This window comes from Amblyraja radiata, chromosome 33 (genome assembly GCF_010909765.2).
Source record: "Amblyraja radiata isolate CabotCenter1 chromosome 33, sAmbRad1.1.pri, whole genome shotgun sequence".
Taxonomy (NCBI): domain Eukaryota; kingdom Metazoa; phylum Chordata; class Chondrichthyes; order Rajiformes; family Rajidae; genus Amblyraja; species Amblyraja radiata.
Genome location: NC_045988.1, coordinates 21,099,458 through 21,113,881, shown reverse-complemented (window position 1 = coordinate 21,113,881; position 14,424 = coordinate 21,099,458). Strand labels below are relative to the sequence as shown.

The following is a 14,424-nucleotide window of genomic DNA, read 5'->3' as shown; positions in this document are numbered from 1 at the left end:
AATGCATTTAGAAATTTATCTCAGGAATAGATGACAGCATGGCCTGTGTCTGTGGCATGACTTGTACATTAATGGTGAAACCTTAAGTGAAGTTGGTATCTGTGTTCCAAATACTGTGCAGGTATCAGATCAATGCCCGCACTGACCTTGCTGTCCGATACAATGACATTTCCCCACTGGAGAATCATCACTGTGCTGTCGCCTTCCAGATTCTTTCCCAGCCCGAATGTAACATCTTCGCCAATGTGAATCTGGATGTCTTTAAACAGATCAGACAGGTCAGAGATCACAGTAATTAGTGATACGGTATCAATCGATGAATAAAGATGAAACAATAGGCTAACTTCTTGTAAATCTTTATGATCTAATGTCATTTTCCAGTTTGGGCTCTGTGCACTCAAAGTCTTTCTTTACATTGAAATAGTAACTGCAGATGCTGATTTACAAAAAAACCCCACAAAGTGCTGGAGTAACAACGTCACAGACAGATCTCTGGAGAATACGAATAGGTGACATTTTGGGTTCAGTCTGAAGGGGGGTCCTGACCCGAAATGTCACCTGGAATGCTGCCTGACCTGCTGAGTTACTCCAGCACTTTGTGCCTTTTTTTGGTCTTATTTAAGGAAGGATGTTAATATGTTGGGAAAGATTCACAATATGTTTAGTAAACTAATACCTGGAATGGGTGGGTTATCTAATAAGGAAATGTTTGATGTGCTAGGCTTGAATCTGCTGGCATAACAAGCAGAATAGAGGTACAAATAATGTTATAGAAAGTTATTTTTTTTAAATTACTAGCCTAAAAGCCTGTTGTGCTTTAGTTATCTTGGGTAATGGTGAGACCTCTGCTGGAACAATGTAAACAGTGGATAGACACAAAATGCTGGAGTAACTCAGTGGGATAGGCAGCATCTCTGGAGAGAAGGAATGGGTGACTTTTTGGGTCGAGACTCTTTTTCAGAAGTTCCTTCCTAAACAATGTAAAGAGTATTGATCTTATTTAAGATGTCGAAACAAGGAACTGCAGAGATACTAATAAAACACAAAAGCTGGAGTAACGCAGTGTTGCAGGCAGCACATCTCTCTAGAACATGGATAGGTAACGTTTCGGCTTGGGATCCTTCTTCAGTCAGAAGGGGTTCCCGACCTGAAACATCACCTATCTATCTTCTCCATAGATGCTGCCTGACCCACTCACTGAGTTACATTGTGTCCTTTTTTCATTCTTTATAGAATCTTTATCATTCAATCCTTTTCTATGCATCTGGATTTTATTTCATGACTTTTTCATTACTTATCCAATACACATTCACTGTTGTCTTTTAATCTAAATTTGTTTTCTGCATAATCCCATTTTTTATTGTTTGTGACACTGAACAATAAAACATACATTGAGATAGTTCAACATACTGCTGTTCTAGATTAAATCTAAGTTTGGTTTAATGAAATTTTGTCTTTATTTACTTTTTAACTCCCTGACTTCTTTCTTCCTTAAAGGGAATTATTACACTTATTCTAGCAACTGACATGGCTCGACACGGAGAGATACTGGATAAGTTCAAGCCAAAGGTTGAAAGTTTTGATTTCTCGAATGAAGAACATAAAATCAGTGTAAGTAAAATAAACAAACTTCAGAGCAATTATGGACTTTTTAGTTTGTAAATTGAGAGTTATTGGCATAGAATTGTCTTCCTTTTTACTACTGCTATAAATCAGCTACAATTTAAAATGTTACAAAAATGTCAAACTTCAATTGCAACATTCTCAAAATAATATAAATGCACTGTGTCATTATCAGCAAACATTTCATTGATCTGCTGCAAGACCTCGTAGTATTAAGCGAGGATTGATGGTGCTTATAACTTTGGTGCCTCAAATCTAAAAAATTGTGTTTTAAAGTGAGCTGAAAGTTGAGGGAGAAGACTGTTGAACTCAAAGTTGTGACAATGCAGAAATGTAAATATTAACCTGTACAAAATGTACCTCTCTTCTTTCCGCAGCTGAAAATGCTCCTTATTAAATGCTGCGATATTTCCAATGAAGTGCGGCCAACAGAGGTGGCAGACCCTTGGGTTGACTGCTTGCTTGAAGAGTACTTCACACAGGTAAATGGCATCATCAAGGCACATTATGGTGTGGGTCAAGTAGAAAGCCCATCATCTCAGTCACAGGGCAATGATAAGGAGTATGCAGTGGGTTGTGGGTCTCTGGAATACTCTGCCAGGGGTGGCAATGCCAAGATTGAATATTGCCATTTAAGAGTTTTTTTAGATAGATGCATGGATTATGCAGGGAATGTAGTGATATGGATTAAATGCAGGTAGCAGAGATTTGTTTTACTTGGCATCATGTTTGGCATAGACATTATGGGCCAAAGGGCTAATTCCTGTGCTGTAGTATGTTGTACATTCTATCTCACTGAACTTCCTCCTTCTCCTAGTTGCCTCTTGTTGGCTGCCTGCCTTTCAGCCTCTATATTTTTTATTTTTTTACTACCTTATCTAGCATATTGCTCCTTACACTTATCATGCTTTGCTTTACCTTAAAAACAGTTTCTAAATTTATCTTGCTGAATTGGCTATATAATCTCAAAACCTTGTTGATAAATTCAAGGCCCAGCACTTGTGTTCATTCATAATCTACCACTTTCTTCCATATACTTCAGACATAACAAGGCGGCACAGTGGCACAGCTGGTAGAGCTACTGTCACACAGTGTTCGAGTCCTGGGTTTGACCCTGATCTCTGATGCTGTCTGCGTTGAATTTGCACTTTCTCCTTGTGACTGCGTGGGTTTCCTCCAGGTACTCCCACATCCCAAAGCTGGGATTGTAGGTTAAATAGCCCTTGTGTGTGGATCCAAAAGTGGGGTAAAATAAAACTAGTGTGGATAAGTGATCGATGGTCGGGGTGGACTCAGTGGGCTGAATAGCCTGTTTCCCTGCTGCATCTTTCAATCAACGAATCTTTCCTTTCAGCTTTTTCCTTTAACTTTGTAAATTACATTCCGCTAACATCTTTGGAATATCTCTGGGAGAGAACATCACTTTGTCCAATCCATTATTTTTCTGATTTTAAGTGAAATTGATAGGAAAGAAAGAAGCCATCCTGATGTTTATCCTCCATCTGAATTTCTTCCCATTCTCCCTCTTCCAATCACATCTGGATGTATTTAACAACAAATTATCATTCTTCTGCACCATTTCCCTTGGAATTATGAGTTCCAATTACAATATAGTATTTACTTAGTGTGCTAGTTGTCTCTTCTAGGAATGCATTTTTGGCATCTTTCTCTAAAAGTTAATCAAAACTCGTTAGTATTTTTTAGATTGATGTGAGGTTTGGATTAAAATTCATGGAGCTGTTGATCTTTTGCATTGGTTGAAGCTCTGCTTTGGCTCTGAAACATACATGCAGTTTAAGTGAAGGGTTGTGTTTTGTCAGTTTAGAGCTTAAGGTTATATCCTAAACTAAGATTCAAACCCGATTATGTTCAGATTGAAATTATGTTATGGGTTAGCCAGTTTTGGTTTAGATCAAAGTTTAGTTGGTTTGAAGGCAAAAAGTTTATAGTTGGCTTCGTATTTAAAATTAACTGCATTAAAACCTGTCTTGAGACCATCTTACCGTAACTTCTCTCTGAAAGCATGTGTAATATTGTCACTGGCGTTTCACTGCAGAGTGACAGAGAGAAATCTGAAGGTCTCCCAGTTGCCCCATTCATGGATCGGGATAAGGTCACCAAGCCCACAGCCCAGATTGGTTTCATCAAGTTTGTCCTCATACCAACATTTGAAACGCTAATGAAGGTAAGCTAAATAATAAATACAAGTCTCTCTCACCTCATCAAGATGGGAGATGGATGGCAATTTATTTTTGCCACTCAGCAGTATTTCCAGGTGAGTTAAGCTGCAGTCATTTGATATTTGTCTATTTCTCATACAGCCCATTCTGAGAGTAGGGTTGCCAGCATAGTACAAATAATTATTGCTGTTGGCCTACCTCCAACTAGATTAAAACTAACCAACCTTATTTCAGCTGGTACATCCTATCAGACTGGAATGGGAACCAATATCTAAACCCCCCACATCAATCAATTATTGGGGAACTGCAATTTTGTTCTAATCAACCCAAAGATAGCTCTGTTGAATTTCCACAAGTTTTATTCTTCTCTTTTGGTTGGGTAGTTTGCAATAAGCAGACTGTTTCTTATCCGTTTCTGAATAAAGATCCTGACCCGAAACGTCACCTATTCCATGTTCTCCAGAGATATGGCCTGACGTGCTAAGTTACTCCAGCATTTTGTGTCCTTTTGTGTGAACCATCATCTGCAGTTCCTTATTTCTACAACGAGTCTGTTTCTGGCCACTTACATTGTATTTTGAGGATTTGAGTTACAACAGAAAATCTGGACAATATCACAATGGCCATTCAAAAAGTTGCATTTACGCATATTCAAACTACTAACTAGGCAATCGTTGGTGTTGGTTACATGAATAGATGTCATGGGCACACACTGTCAAAGAAAATGTATTAAACTCCTTCCAGTCAAAGTATTTATTCAAACCATGTAACGTCAAATCTGGAAAAATGTATTTTTATCTCACTATCCAACTATCGCACATCCTTCTACTACTCTGGAGATCTTCTGAATTCTTCCACAATACTGCACGATGCTGGAAGCAATCGCTAAATTTGTGCTAAAGTTGTGAAGAATCGCCTGCAATTCTGACTTTGTAACAAATCTTCTTTAAGGGACGTTGGAATGTCCAGTTCATGAATCATAAGCTTTTTAAATTTTACCCTTCGTCTATGGCATGTAAAAGCTGAGATTAGGAAATCTGGGTAATTCTAACAAAAATCTTGGTAGATGGGGTTACATTGCATAAAATTATCAATAATTGGATAAATGATTCCCCTAAATGTTCAATATTGGTCAAGAAATTAAATCAAGTAGCTCTGTTTATTTCAGTGTAAAGATTAAAAAAAATGTACTTTATGCAAATGAAACCCAATAATGCCCATTTCCGAGCCATTTACTTCACCCCAGAGTATGACTGGCAATTTCTGGCATGAGTGATGCTTGTATCTCTGAAGGCTCTGTATCATGAAGGGAGTGGGGTTGATGAGCATGGTATGAGGAGGGGATGATGGAATGTAAACTGCAGAGGTGTGCTTAGACCCAATGCATGTTTTAAAGATTGGGCAAAATAAATTTAATCAGCATTACAAATGTGTAATAATAGATTATACAATATAAGAGGAAAGGAAAAATACTTTCAAATATCTTTGGAAGTCAATAGCTTAAATTACTTGGCATGCATTACTTTACAATGGCTGTGTGACCATTACTGGTCACTTTACCACACTTATAATGTGAATTACATTGCACTAATCATTGTATATTCTGCTGCTAGTTATTCCCACAGATTGAAGAAGCTACAGTACAGCCACTGCGAGATTCCAGGGATCGTTACGAGGAGCTGAAGCAGATTGATGATGTTATGAACGAGGTAAATGGATACAGACACTGATTTGTAGTTATTGAAAATACATTGCAATCTGAACTCCACAACTGACTTTTTCTCTGCACCAGTTACATATGTAGTTTAGTTTGGTTCAGAGATTCAGCATGGAAACAGACCCTTCGGCCCACCGAGTCCACGCTGACCAGTGATCCCCGCACACTAACACTATCCTACACACACTAGGGACAATTTAACCAAGCCAATTAAGCTTCAAACCTGTGGAGTGTCTTTGGAGTGTGGGAGGAAACTGGAGCACCCAGAGAAAACCCATGCGGCCATGCGGAGAGCGTACAAGATAGCACCCGTAGTCAGGATCGAACCAGGGTCTCTGGTGCTGGAAGGCAGCCGCTCTACCGCTGCGCCACCGTGACACCATGTAAGTAATTCAAATTGTAGATTTTGTTTCTGATGCTCCTTTCAAAGAGCAATCCTAGTCCTTTGTGGATAGGACAAGTTTGGAGGGACATGGACCAAAAGCGAGCAGGTGGGAGTAGTGTAGCTGGGACATGTTGGCCGGTGTGGGCTAGTTGGGCCGAGGGGCCTGTGTCCACACTGTATCACTCTATGAATCTAGTCCCATGTGAGAAGAGGTTTATCAGATGCTGCCTGGATAAGAAGGTGTTTGCCATAAGAAGAGGTTGGACATACATAAGTATTGCTTTATCTGGAATGATGGAGGCTGAGGGAAGGCCTGATAGAAATATATAAAATCATGAGAGGTATAAATACAGGCTGAATGTTTATCCCAGGGTGGAAATATCAAAGTCTATAGGGCATATTAAGGTGATAGAGGCAAAGTTTTACGGATGTATGGTGCAAGTTTTTTTACACAGTGATTGGTGGATATCCACAATGCACTGCCAGGGTGGCAGTGTAGACAGATACAAAAGTGACATTTTAGAGGCTTTTAAATATGCATATGGATAAGTCAAGTCAAGTCACTTTTATTTCTATAGCACATTTAAAAAACAACTCATGTTGACCAAAGTGCTTTACATTGGTGGTACATTGGAGGTACTAATGTTATACAACATTGGTTCATAGATTAAGTACATACATAAATCTATATTACTAAATCTCTGATCTTGACCGCTTTTGGCCTACTGTGCTGCGATTTCCAACAGAAAGCCGCCACCTACGGCCGTCATTTTTGGCCACCTTGCCCAGTGCCCCCGTCCGCCTTACGAGTGCGGAGGATTTTTCCCATCGATGACAAATCAGAGTGATATTAATGGTTTTTTTTAATTCACCATTCTCTCTGCTGCCCCTGCTGGAGGGAGGGGGAGGGACTATAAAACCAGGACGTGGTGTGCCTCACTCACTCTCTGCAAGATGGATGAAGCCAAGGGTCACGTCTCTCTGATCTCTGAATGACACTGAACAAATGTCTACACAAGTATGAGTACCCTTAATGTGGTTCGAAAATGAAAATATGGTTTGTTTGATGTAAAAAGGCACTGCCTGCAAATGGTTGTTTGGATGCTTTGGCTTGAAGTTGAAAGGCACCACTTACTGCAAATGGTGGCTTGGGTGCTTTGGCTTGAAGTTGAAATACACGATTTACTGCAAATGGTGGCTTGGGAGCTTTGGTTTAAAGTTCAAAATGCACTACACTGCAAATGGTGGCTTGGGAGCTTTGGCTTGAAATTAAAAAAAATCACCAAGCTCTCTGCTGCACCTGCTGGAGGGAGGGGAAGGGACTATAAAACCAGGAAGTGGTGTGCCTCACTCACTCTCTGCAAGATGGATGAAGCCAAGGGTCACGTCTCTCTGAGCTCTGAATGACACTGAACAAATGTCTACACAACTGAGTACCATTAATGTGGTTTGAAAATGAAAATATGTTTTTTTGAAGTAAAAGGGCACTGCCTGCAAATGGCTGTTTGGGTGCTTTGGCTTGAAGTTGAAAGGCATTACTTACTGCACATGGTGGCTTGGGTGCTTTGGCTTGAAGTTGAAAGGCACTACTTACTGCAAATGGTGGCTTGGATGCTTTGGCTTGAAGTTGAAAGGCATAACTTACTGCAAATTGTGGCTTGGGTGCTTTGGCTTGAAGTTGAAAGGCACTACTTACTGCAAATGGTGGCTTGGGTGCTTTGGCTTGAGGTTGAAAGGCATTACTTACTGCAAATGGTGGCTTGGGTGCTTTGCTTGAAATTGAAAGGCACTACTTACTGCAAATGGTGGCTTGGGTGCTTTGGCTTGAAGTTGAAAGGCATTACTTACTGCAAATGGTGGTGGGTGATTTAGCTTGAAGTTGAAAGGCACTTCTTACTGCAAATGGTGGCTTGAGTGCTTTGGCTTGAAGTTGAAAGACACTACTCACTGCAAATGGTGGCATGAGGTTGAAAGCCACTACTTACTGCAAATGGCGGCTTGGGTGCTTTGGCGAAGTTAAAAGGCACTACTGCAAATGCACTTCCTGTTTGCACTGTATATTGATTTTAGATAAAACGCTACACTTACGGCTGTGATTTTTGGCCATCTTACTCAGTCCCCCCTCCGCTGAGCAGGTGCCGAGAATTCTTCCCATCAATGAAAAATAAAAGTGTTATTAGTGTTTAAAAAATGTTGAGAATCTCTCTCCTGTCAATCACGCCCTGAAAGCCACACCTTTTCCGGTGGGAGGGGGAGGGGTTGTAAAACCCGGAAGTGTGGGTGTGGCTCAGTCTCTGCATGATGGGGGAGGGAGAGGTCATGACTCTGTCTGAGCTGTGAATCAACTGAACACACTGAATGTCTACTGAACTGTGAGTTTGGTGTTTTGTGTGGTTTTATGGTGGTTTCACCCTGCATGAAATGGTATGAAGCTGCATTTGAATTTGGTGGCCTTGGACCCTGCTTGAAGTGGTATGAAACTGCACATATTTAGTGGCCTTGGATCCAGCTTGAAGTGGTATGAAACTGCACTTGAATTTGGTGGCCTTGCACCCTGCTTGAAGTGGTTGGAAACTGCACTTGAATTTGGTGGCCTTGCACCCTGCTCATAGTGGTAAGAAACTGCACTTGAATTTAGTGGACTTGCACCTTGCTTGAAATGGTAGGAACATGGATTTGAATTTGGTGGACTTGCACCCTGCTTGAAATGGAATTTCAAGGAATAGTCATGAGTCAACTGCCAGCCCACCAGCCGTGAGTGAGCTGCCAGCAGATCAGGCTTGAGGGACTGAGCTGCCACCCCAAGAACCCATACCAGCACTCCAGAAAGCTCCCCCACTGGCCACCAATATTGGAATTGGTGGAGAGGTGGAATATTGAGTCGGGGGACAAGCCCTCCCGTGTGAACATGGGACCCAACGGGTCCCACTTAGTCTAGTACATACATATAGCCTTCCCTTAGGGGACGTCAAGAAAGGCTTGAGAGTAAAGATGAGCAGCGCATGGAGGAATATGGGTCATATGCAGGCCGAGGAGATTTGTTTAACTTGACATCATGTTCGGCACAGACACTGTGGGCCTGTTTCTGTGCTGCACTGTTCTCTGTTTAATGTTCTATTAGTATCTCTTGGTAATTCCATCATTGCTTCCAATACTGGCCAGCTTTGTGTCACTGGTATTCACATCGACCTAACCCACCAAATCATGAATACATGTGGCAAATCATCGATGTTGCAATACTGATTTGACTGGATACCAATAGTCACACCTGTCAGTTAGAATACCTGCTCATTATTCCTGCTTCCTTTTTTCCACCCTCAGCAAATGCCCTAACCATCTTAATAATCTGCCTTTAATTCTGAAGCCGATGGTTTCTTGTGAAAGATGTTGGCTTCCAGAAGTCCCCTGTGGCTAAATGTTCATAAAACAATATCTTGTCAAGTCCCATTTTCCATTACATTTGACGTCACCTCAGAATATTCGGTCAGGTTTTCCACAATCTCCTCTTCGCAATTCCATTATTGCTCTCTGAAAATTGTCCAGTGGTCAGCATACATACCCATAATTATGGATCCAAGTAATATCCTGACTGTAGATTTCTGGCTAAATTGTACATAATAACCCAATTTTTCTCCTTCATCTTTCCCAAACTGAAGGGTGACATAAGATTTTCAAACAAAAAATGAATTGTTCTCAAATCAAGACAACTTGGAAAGTTTATAACCCGAGCATTTCAAATACACTCAAAGCTACTTCCATTACACCCTTGAGATTTGTCATGCGTTGGTGAAGTCTTTTGCTTCATTTCAGATAGATTACTTCTGTTGCTTCCCTCTTTGATTCGGCATTAGTTTCGTTGGGATGTCTAGAATGTTATCCTCTTCCTTTATTTAACTTTACAATGTAAAGTTAAATAAATGTTTCAATGCTTGATTTATTACATTTGCATGCCAATTACTACAATAACTTTTCTTTGTTTAACTTTAAAAGTTGCGGAAGAAAACTGAAAATATTCCCCTTGGATGGAAGAAGAACTAAATTTCATAGTAAGTAGATTTCTACGATCCTGGAGTTCTGATACATATCAATCGGAAAGCATGAGATGATATTAGTTTAAATACTTTTGTTGTATTATGGTATTTGAAACAAAGTTTTGCATTTGCAATTGTTATGGATCAGTCTGTAACAATTATTGGTATTATGAGAATCATTTATGATGGATGGAACCAGAAATGGTCTGCTAACCAGAAAAGGACTCTCATCTTGATTGATGAGAGAAGATTTGTCGATAAGGGATGAGGTAATTGCTCTTCACCGTTTGATCTTCACAAATAAAGAGAAATAGCATGAGCAATAAAAATGTGAATTAATAGTAATACCAACAAGATAATGAACAAGGTCTGAAGAAGGGTTTCGGCCCAAACGTCACCTATTTCCTTCGCTCCATAGATGCTGCTGCACCCGCTGAGTTTCTCCAGCATTTTTGTGTACCTAAGATAATGAACAGTTTAGTTTAGAGATACAGCATGGGAACAGGCCCTTTGGACCACCGGGTCCGCGCCAACCAGCGATCCCTACATATTAACACTATCCTACACACACTAGGGACCAAGATTACATTTACCAAGTCAATTTACCTACATACCTGTACGTCTTTGGATTGTAGGAAGGAACTGCAGATGCCGGTTTATACTGCAGATAGACATAAAATGCTGGAGTAACTCAGCGGGTCAGGCAGCATCTTTGGTGAAAAGGAATCGGTGATGTTTTGGGTTGAGTCCCTTCTTCAGACTGCGGTCAGCCGTCTTCAGATTGCAGTCTGGAGAAGGATTCAGACTCAAAACGTCACCTATTCTTTTTCTCCAGAGATGACCCGCTGAGTTACTCCAGCTGTTTTGTCAATCTTCAAGATCTTCTTCTTATCGAGTCCACACACAAGATTAGAGGTTTGTTCTGTCAGAGCTGAACACACTTTTTGGCATCTGCATACAATGGTGTCTGTCTTGCACTTCTTGTGCGTGGTGGTGGAAAGATTGGTGAAAACAGGGCCGTGACATGAACGCTCTTTCTTTGACCCCCCCCCCATCCTCAAGACAATGAATCAATACCAGATGGGCAGAATATTGGACTTTGCAATACACTCCCAGGTTCAGCATTGGATTCAGTAGCAGCTATTAATTCTATCGAGCTGAGGGTCTAGATACACTTTATAGTGTTAATATTTTAACAATTATCCCTATAATTTGTCCAAAAAGTTTTGGAAATGTATTCTTCACAAATATACAGTCAGGTCCCGAGGAAATTAATATGTACAAATGCTTCAAAAAGGTTAGCAACATAAATATGTTGTCTTCCTGGGACTCTGTTACTAGATTTACAAAATGCACAATACCAGGGTAATTTTGTGCAGTAGGGAAGGTCTTGGGTATAGATATGATCCTGTTACTTAATCTTCTTAGAATGGTGTTAGGGAATATTACATTGGCTAGAGAGTCCCTGCAGTGGTGTGAGAAATACATCAGCCTGGACGGAGTCCTGATCAAGAACCAGTGCCCCCCTGGTGGGCATAATTGCTTTGAACAAATATTTAACATCACCCAAATAAGGACACCAAAGGATACGGGGAGAAGGCAGTAGAATGGGGTTAAAGTGTAAAAATAGATCAGACTTGGCCTAATTCTGCTCCTATGTCTTATGGGGTCTTATAATATTGGCCAGATTTGGCTCTTGACACTCTCACAGATGAATGCCCTGCTCCATTTACTCTGACACCATAATTGGGACTGGTCATTGGACAAATGCCCAGAAGCTGGTTAGCACCAACTGAACCAAGACCATTGAAAATATTGAGGTCCTGGGAATTGGGGAAGGAAAGCAAACAGAACTAAAATGGGGTTGTTTTCTTGTTTCAATTATCCAAAGCTAAATAGTTTTTTTAAACATTCTCCTTTATAGGTGTACAACCCACAAATACGGCTTTGGACCCACAGCTTTTGACTTGAAGAAAACGTTGGCTGCCAATGGTGTATAATCTATCATGTGGAGTGAAGTTATGTCAATCTGCCCTTAACCTCCATGGACAATGCATCAGAGTCTGATCTCAAGTTGTTTCAGCAAACAGCATCTATGTTTTCACTGTTTGAAGCACGTAATTACTTTTGCACTGTACATTTTAGAGCCCTCATATCTTTTTAACTGTGCTGACTCGTCAGATTGTGTTGCTCAAATTTTTGCTCTCTTTTTTAACACTGGAAACACATAGTGGAAGAATTCAAACAACTTTTCCACAAGTTAAATATTCATAACAAATAGTCCCTTGCCTGGTACTATCTGGTCTTGAATCTATCTGGTCCAGTCCCTTTCCCCAAATCTAACATACAACAACAGTTATTCAAACTCCAAAAGAAGACACTGAGTGCTGGAGTAACTCAGCGGGACAGGTAGCATCTCAGGAGAACATGGATAGGCAATGGTTGGGTCAGGGCCCTTCTTCAACTTTAGAGATGGTCTAAGACACAAAATGCTGCAGTAACTCAGCGGGTATGGCGGCATCCCTGGAGAACACGGATGGGGGACGTTTCGGGACGGGACCCTTCTTCAGTCTGATTAGGATTCAGACTCCAGGGATAATCTGTTTGACAACACCATTAAATGTTTGCAATGTCTTTCTCATTTCTGAGAGAGACAGAATCACTTGATAGCTTTAAACACAGCAAGCAAAGAGCCCATTTTCTCTACCACCTGCATTGAAAACATAGCACAGTGAAACTAGCTGCTCAACTTCTAAATATTACATTCATTAATACACTCCCTAAACCAATACTTAATTTATTGATAGTTCTTGCAATTCAAAGATTTTTGAGTCGATCGGTACAGATGGAATTAATGTTGATATATTTACAGTAGATTTGTTTTGATCTTAGATATGACAGGCATTTGTTCCCACGACATTGTTGTAGAAAGTAACACAATAAATGATGTTCTAAAAGCACAAAATGTCTTGTTCTGAACACAGGCATCACTATAATTCATACTGCACCTTCTATAAAACATACACCCACATTACAGTCCACTCTCAGCTGATGTGAGGAAGGGGAGTAATGGAAAAACCATTACAGTAAATCTTGTGATAACAGACCGCTACATAGCGGATTTGGGTTGCAGTGGACCAAGACTCCCCTTGCACCGCACCCCCACTTCCACTAGTTACCCAGTGCGCTGACGTCAACTTAGCGTGCTTCCAGTTGTGTGAGCGGAGAGAGTGAGCAGCACGAAGACTGCACGTGTATCGGACCCGTTCTTGGTGCACTGCATGTGGGGCCGCGGGCTCTGTGCCCCCCCAATGAATTCCTGCTTGTTTAATTCCCCCCCACTCCCAACGACGCATTTCTTCCCTCCCGGCCTTCGGTTTACCCCCCTCGTTATAGCGAACAATTGGCAATAATAGACACCACTCCCACCATCCCTCCTGTGGTCCATTATTGCGTGGGTTTTTTCTACAAGCCTTCTTGTCCATATCCTAGTGGAGGATGGAGAAACAACAATCCATTTTCTGTTGCATGGGCAAATTTCAGGTGAGTTCAGCTCAACTATTTTCCCTTGTCCACAATCCAGTTACAAATTGAGCTGTGGTATATTGACGAAACAGTAGTTTGACCCATGTCAGCCTCTTCAGAAGAGGAAGGTTAAATTGAGATGAAAAAAAGATTAAGATGAAGATGGAATTTATCTAATACAGTTACGTGGAATAAGAATTTTTTTGAGGAAAGACTCTAAATATGCAATATTTCAAAATAAAACTTTGAAGTCTCATACAATGTGGAAATATAATGTAGCCCCCAAACTGTAAGCCTAGTCTAGCATGGCTTTCTTTGTTAATAATGTAGATTGGAGAGATTTTTTAACACACAACACAGAAAATTGGGAGTTCCACGAATTTGGCTCTCTGCCATAGTTTCTGTTTACTAATCAAATTTGACTGCATATCGTATGTAGCGATTTGTGATCAGAGTTGCTGCTTAAACTTTTGCATTCTTTTTTTTAATGTTCACAATGTTTTATTGCAAGGCACAGGCTTTGTAATACCATTTTTTTCTTGAGGAAGGAACCCCTCCATTACAGAATGGCTCATGAAAGACACAATGCCATGATTGTTCTCAGTTACCAAGGAGATGGGAATGATGTACCTTAGCAATGACCAAACCAGTCTTTCAGATTTAAACTGTACTGCAAGAAACCGCAGAACCATTGCTCAAAAGTTCAAATATCCAGTTTTAAGAAACTTCAAGCCTTGTTTGCTAATCCTAATTAACTGTAAAGACTGGTGCGTTGCTGGAGAAATGGCATTGAACTATTTCTCTGTTTCCATTATCATTCAGGATTCTTGCTGCTGGAAATGAGTTTCCAGAAGTTAGTAAACCAGTTCTTAAAAAGGTAGCATTTTTCTTGTTCATGGTCTTATTGAAAGTTTTTCAGCATCAATTCTGTATAAACAGGGAAAAATGATTAAGGGAAAATAT

General features: G+C 40.5%; 1 protein-coding gene across 1 annotated transcript in view; it reads left to right on the top strand.

The window, feature by feature from the left end:
• Positions 1-12,866, top strand: part of LOC116991388 (high affinity cGMP-specific 3',5'-cyclic phosphodiesterase 9A-like) — a 48,766-nt gene extending 35,900 nt beyond the window's left edge. The window contains exons 12-18 of the mRNA XM_033049997.1: positions 122-278; positions 1,498-1,611; positions 2,001-2,105; positions 3,680-3,808; positions 5,417-5,512; positions 9,896-9,951; positions 11,861-12,866. Of these exons, the coding sequence (XP_032905888.1) occupies positions 122-278; positions 1,498-1,611; positions 2,001-2,105; positions 3,680-3,808; positions 5,417-5,512; positions 9,896-9,943 (649 nt within the window). The 3' untranslated portion in view covers positions 9,944-9,951; positions 11,861-12,866. The remainder of the gene's footprint in view (positions 1-121; positions 279-1,497; positions 1,612-2,000; positions 2,106-3,679; positions 3,809-5,416; positions 5,513-9,895; positions 9,952-11,860) is intronic.
• Positions 12,867-14,424: the final 1,558 nt, after the last annotated feature.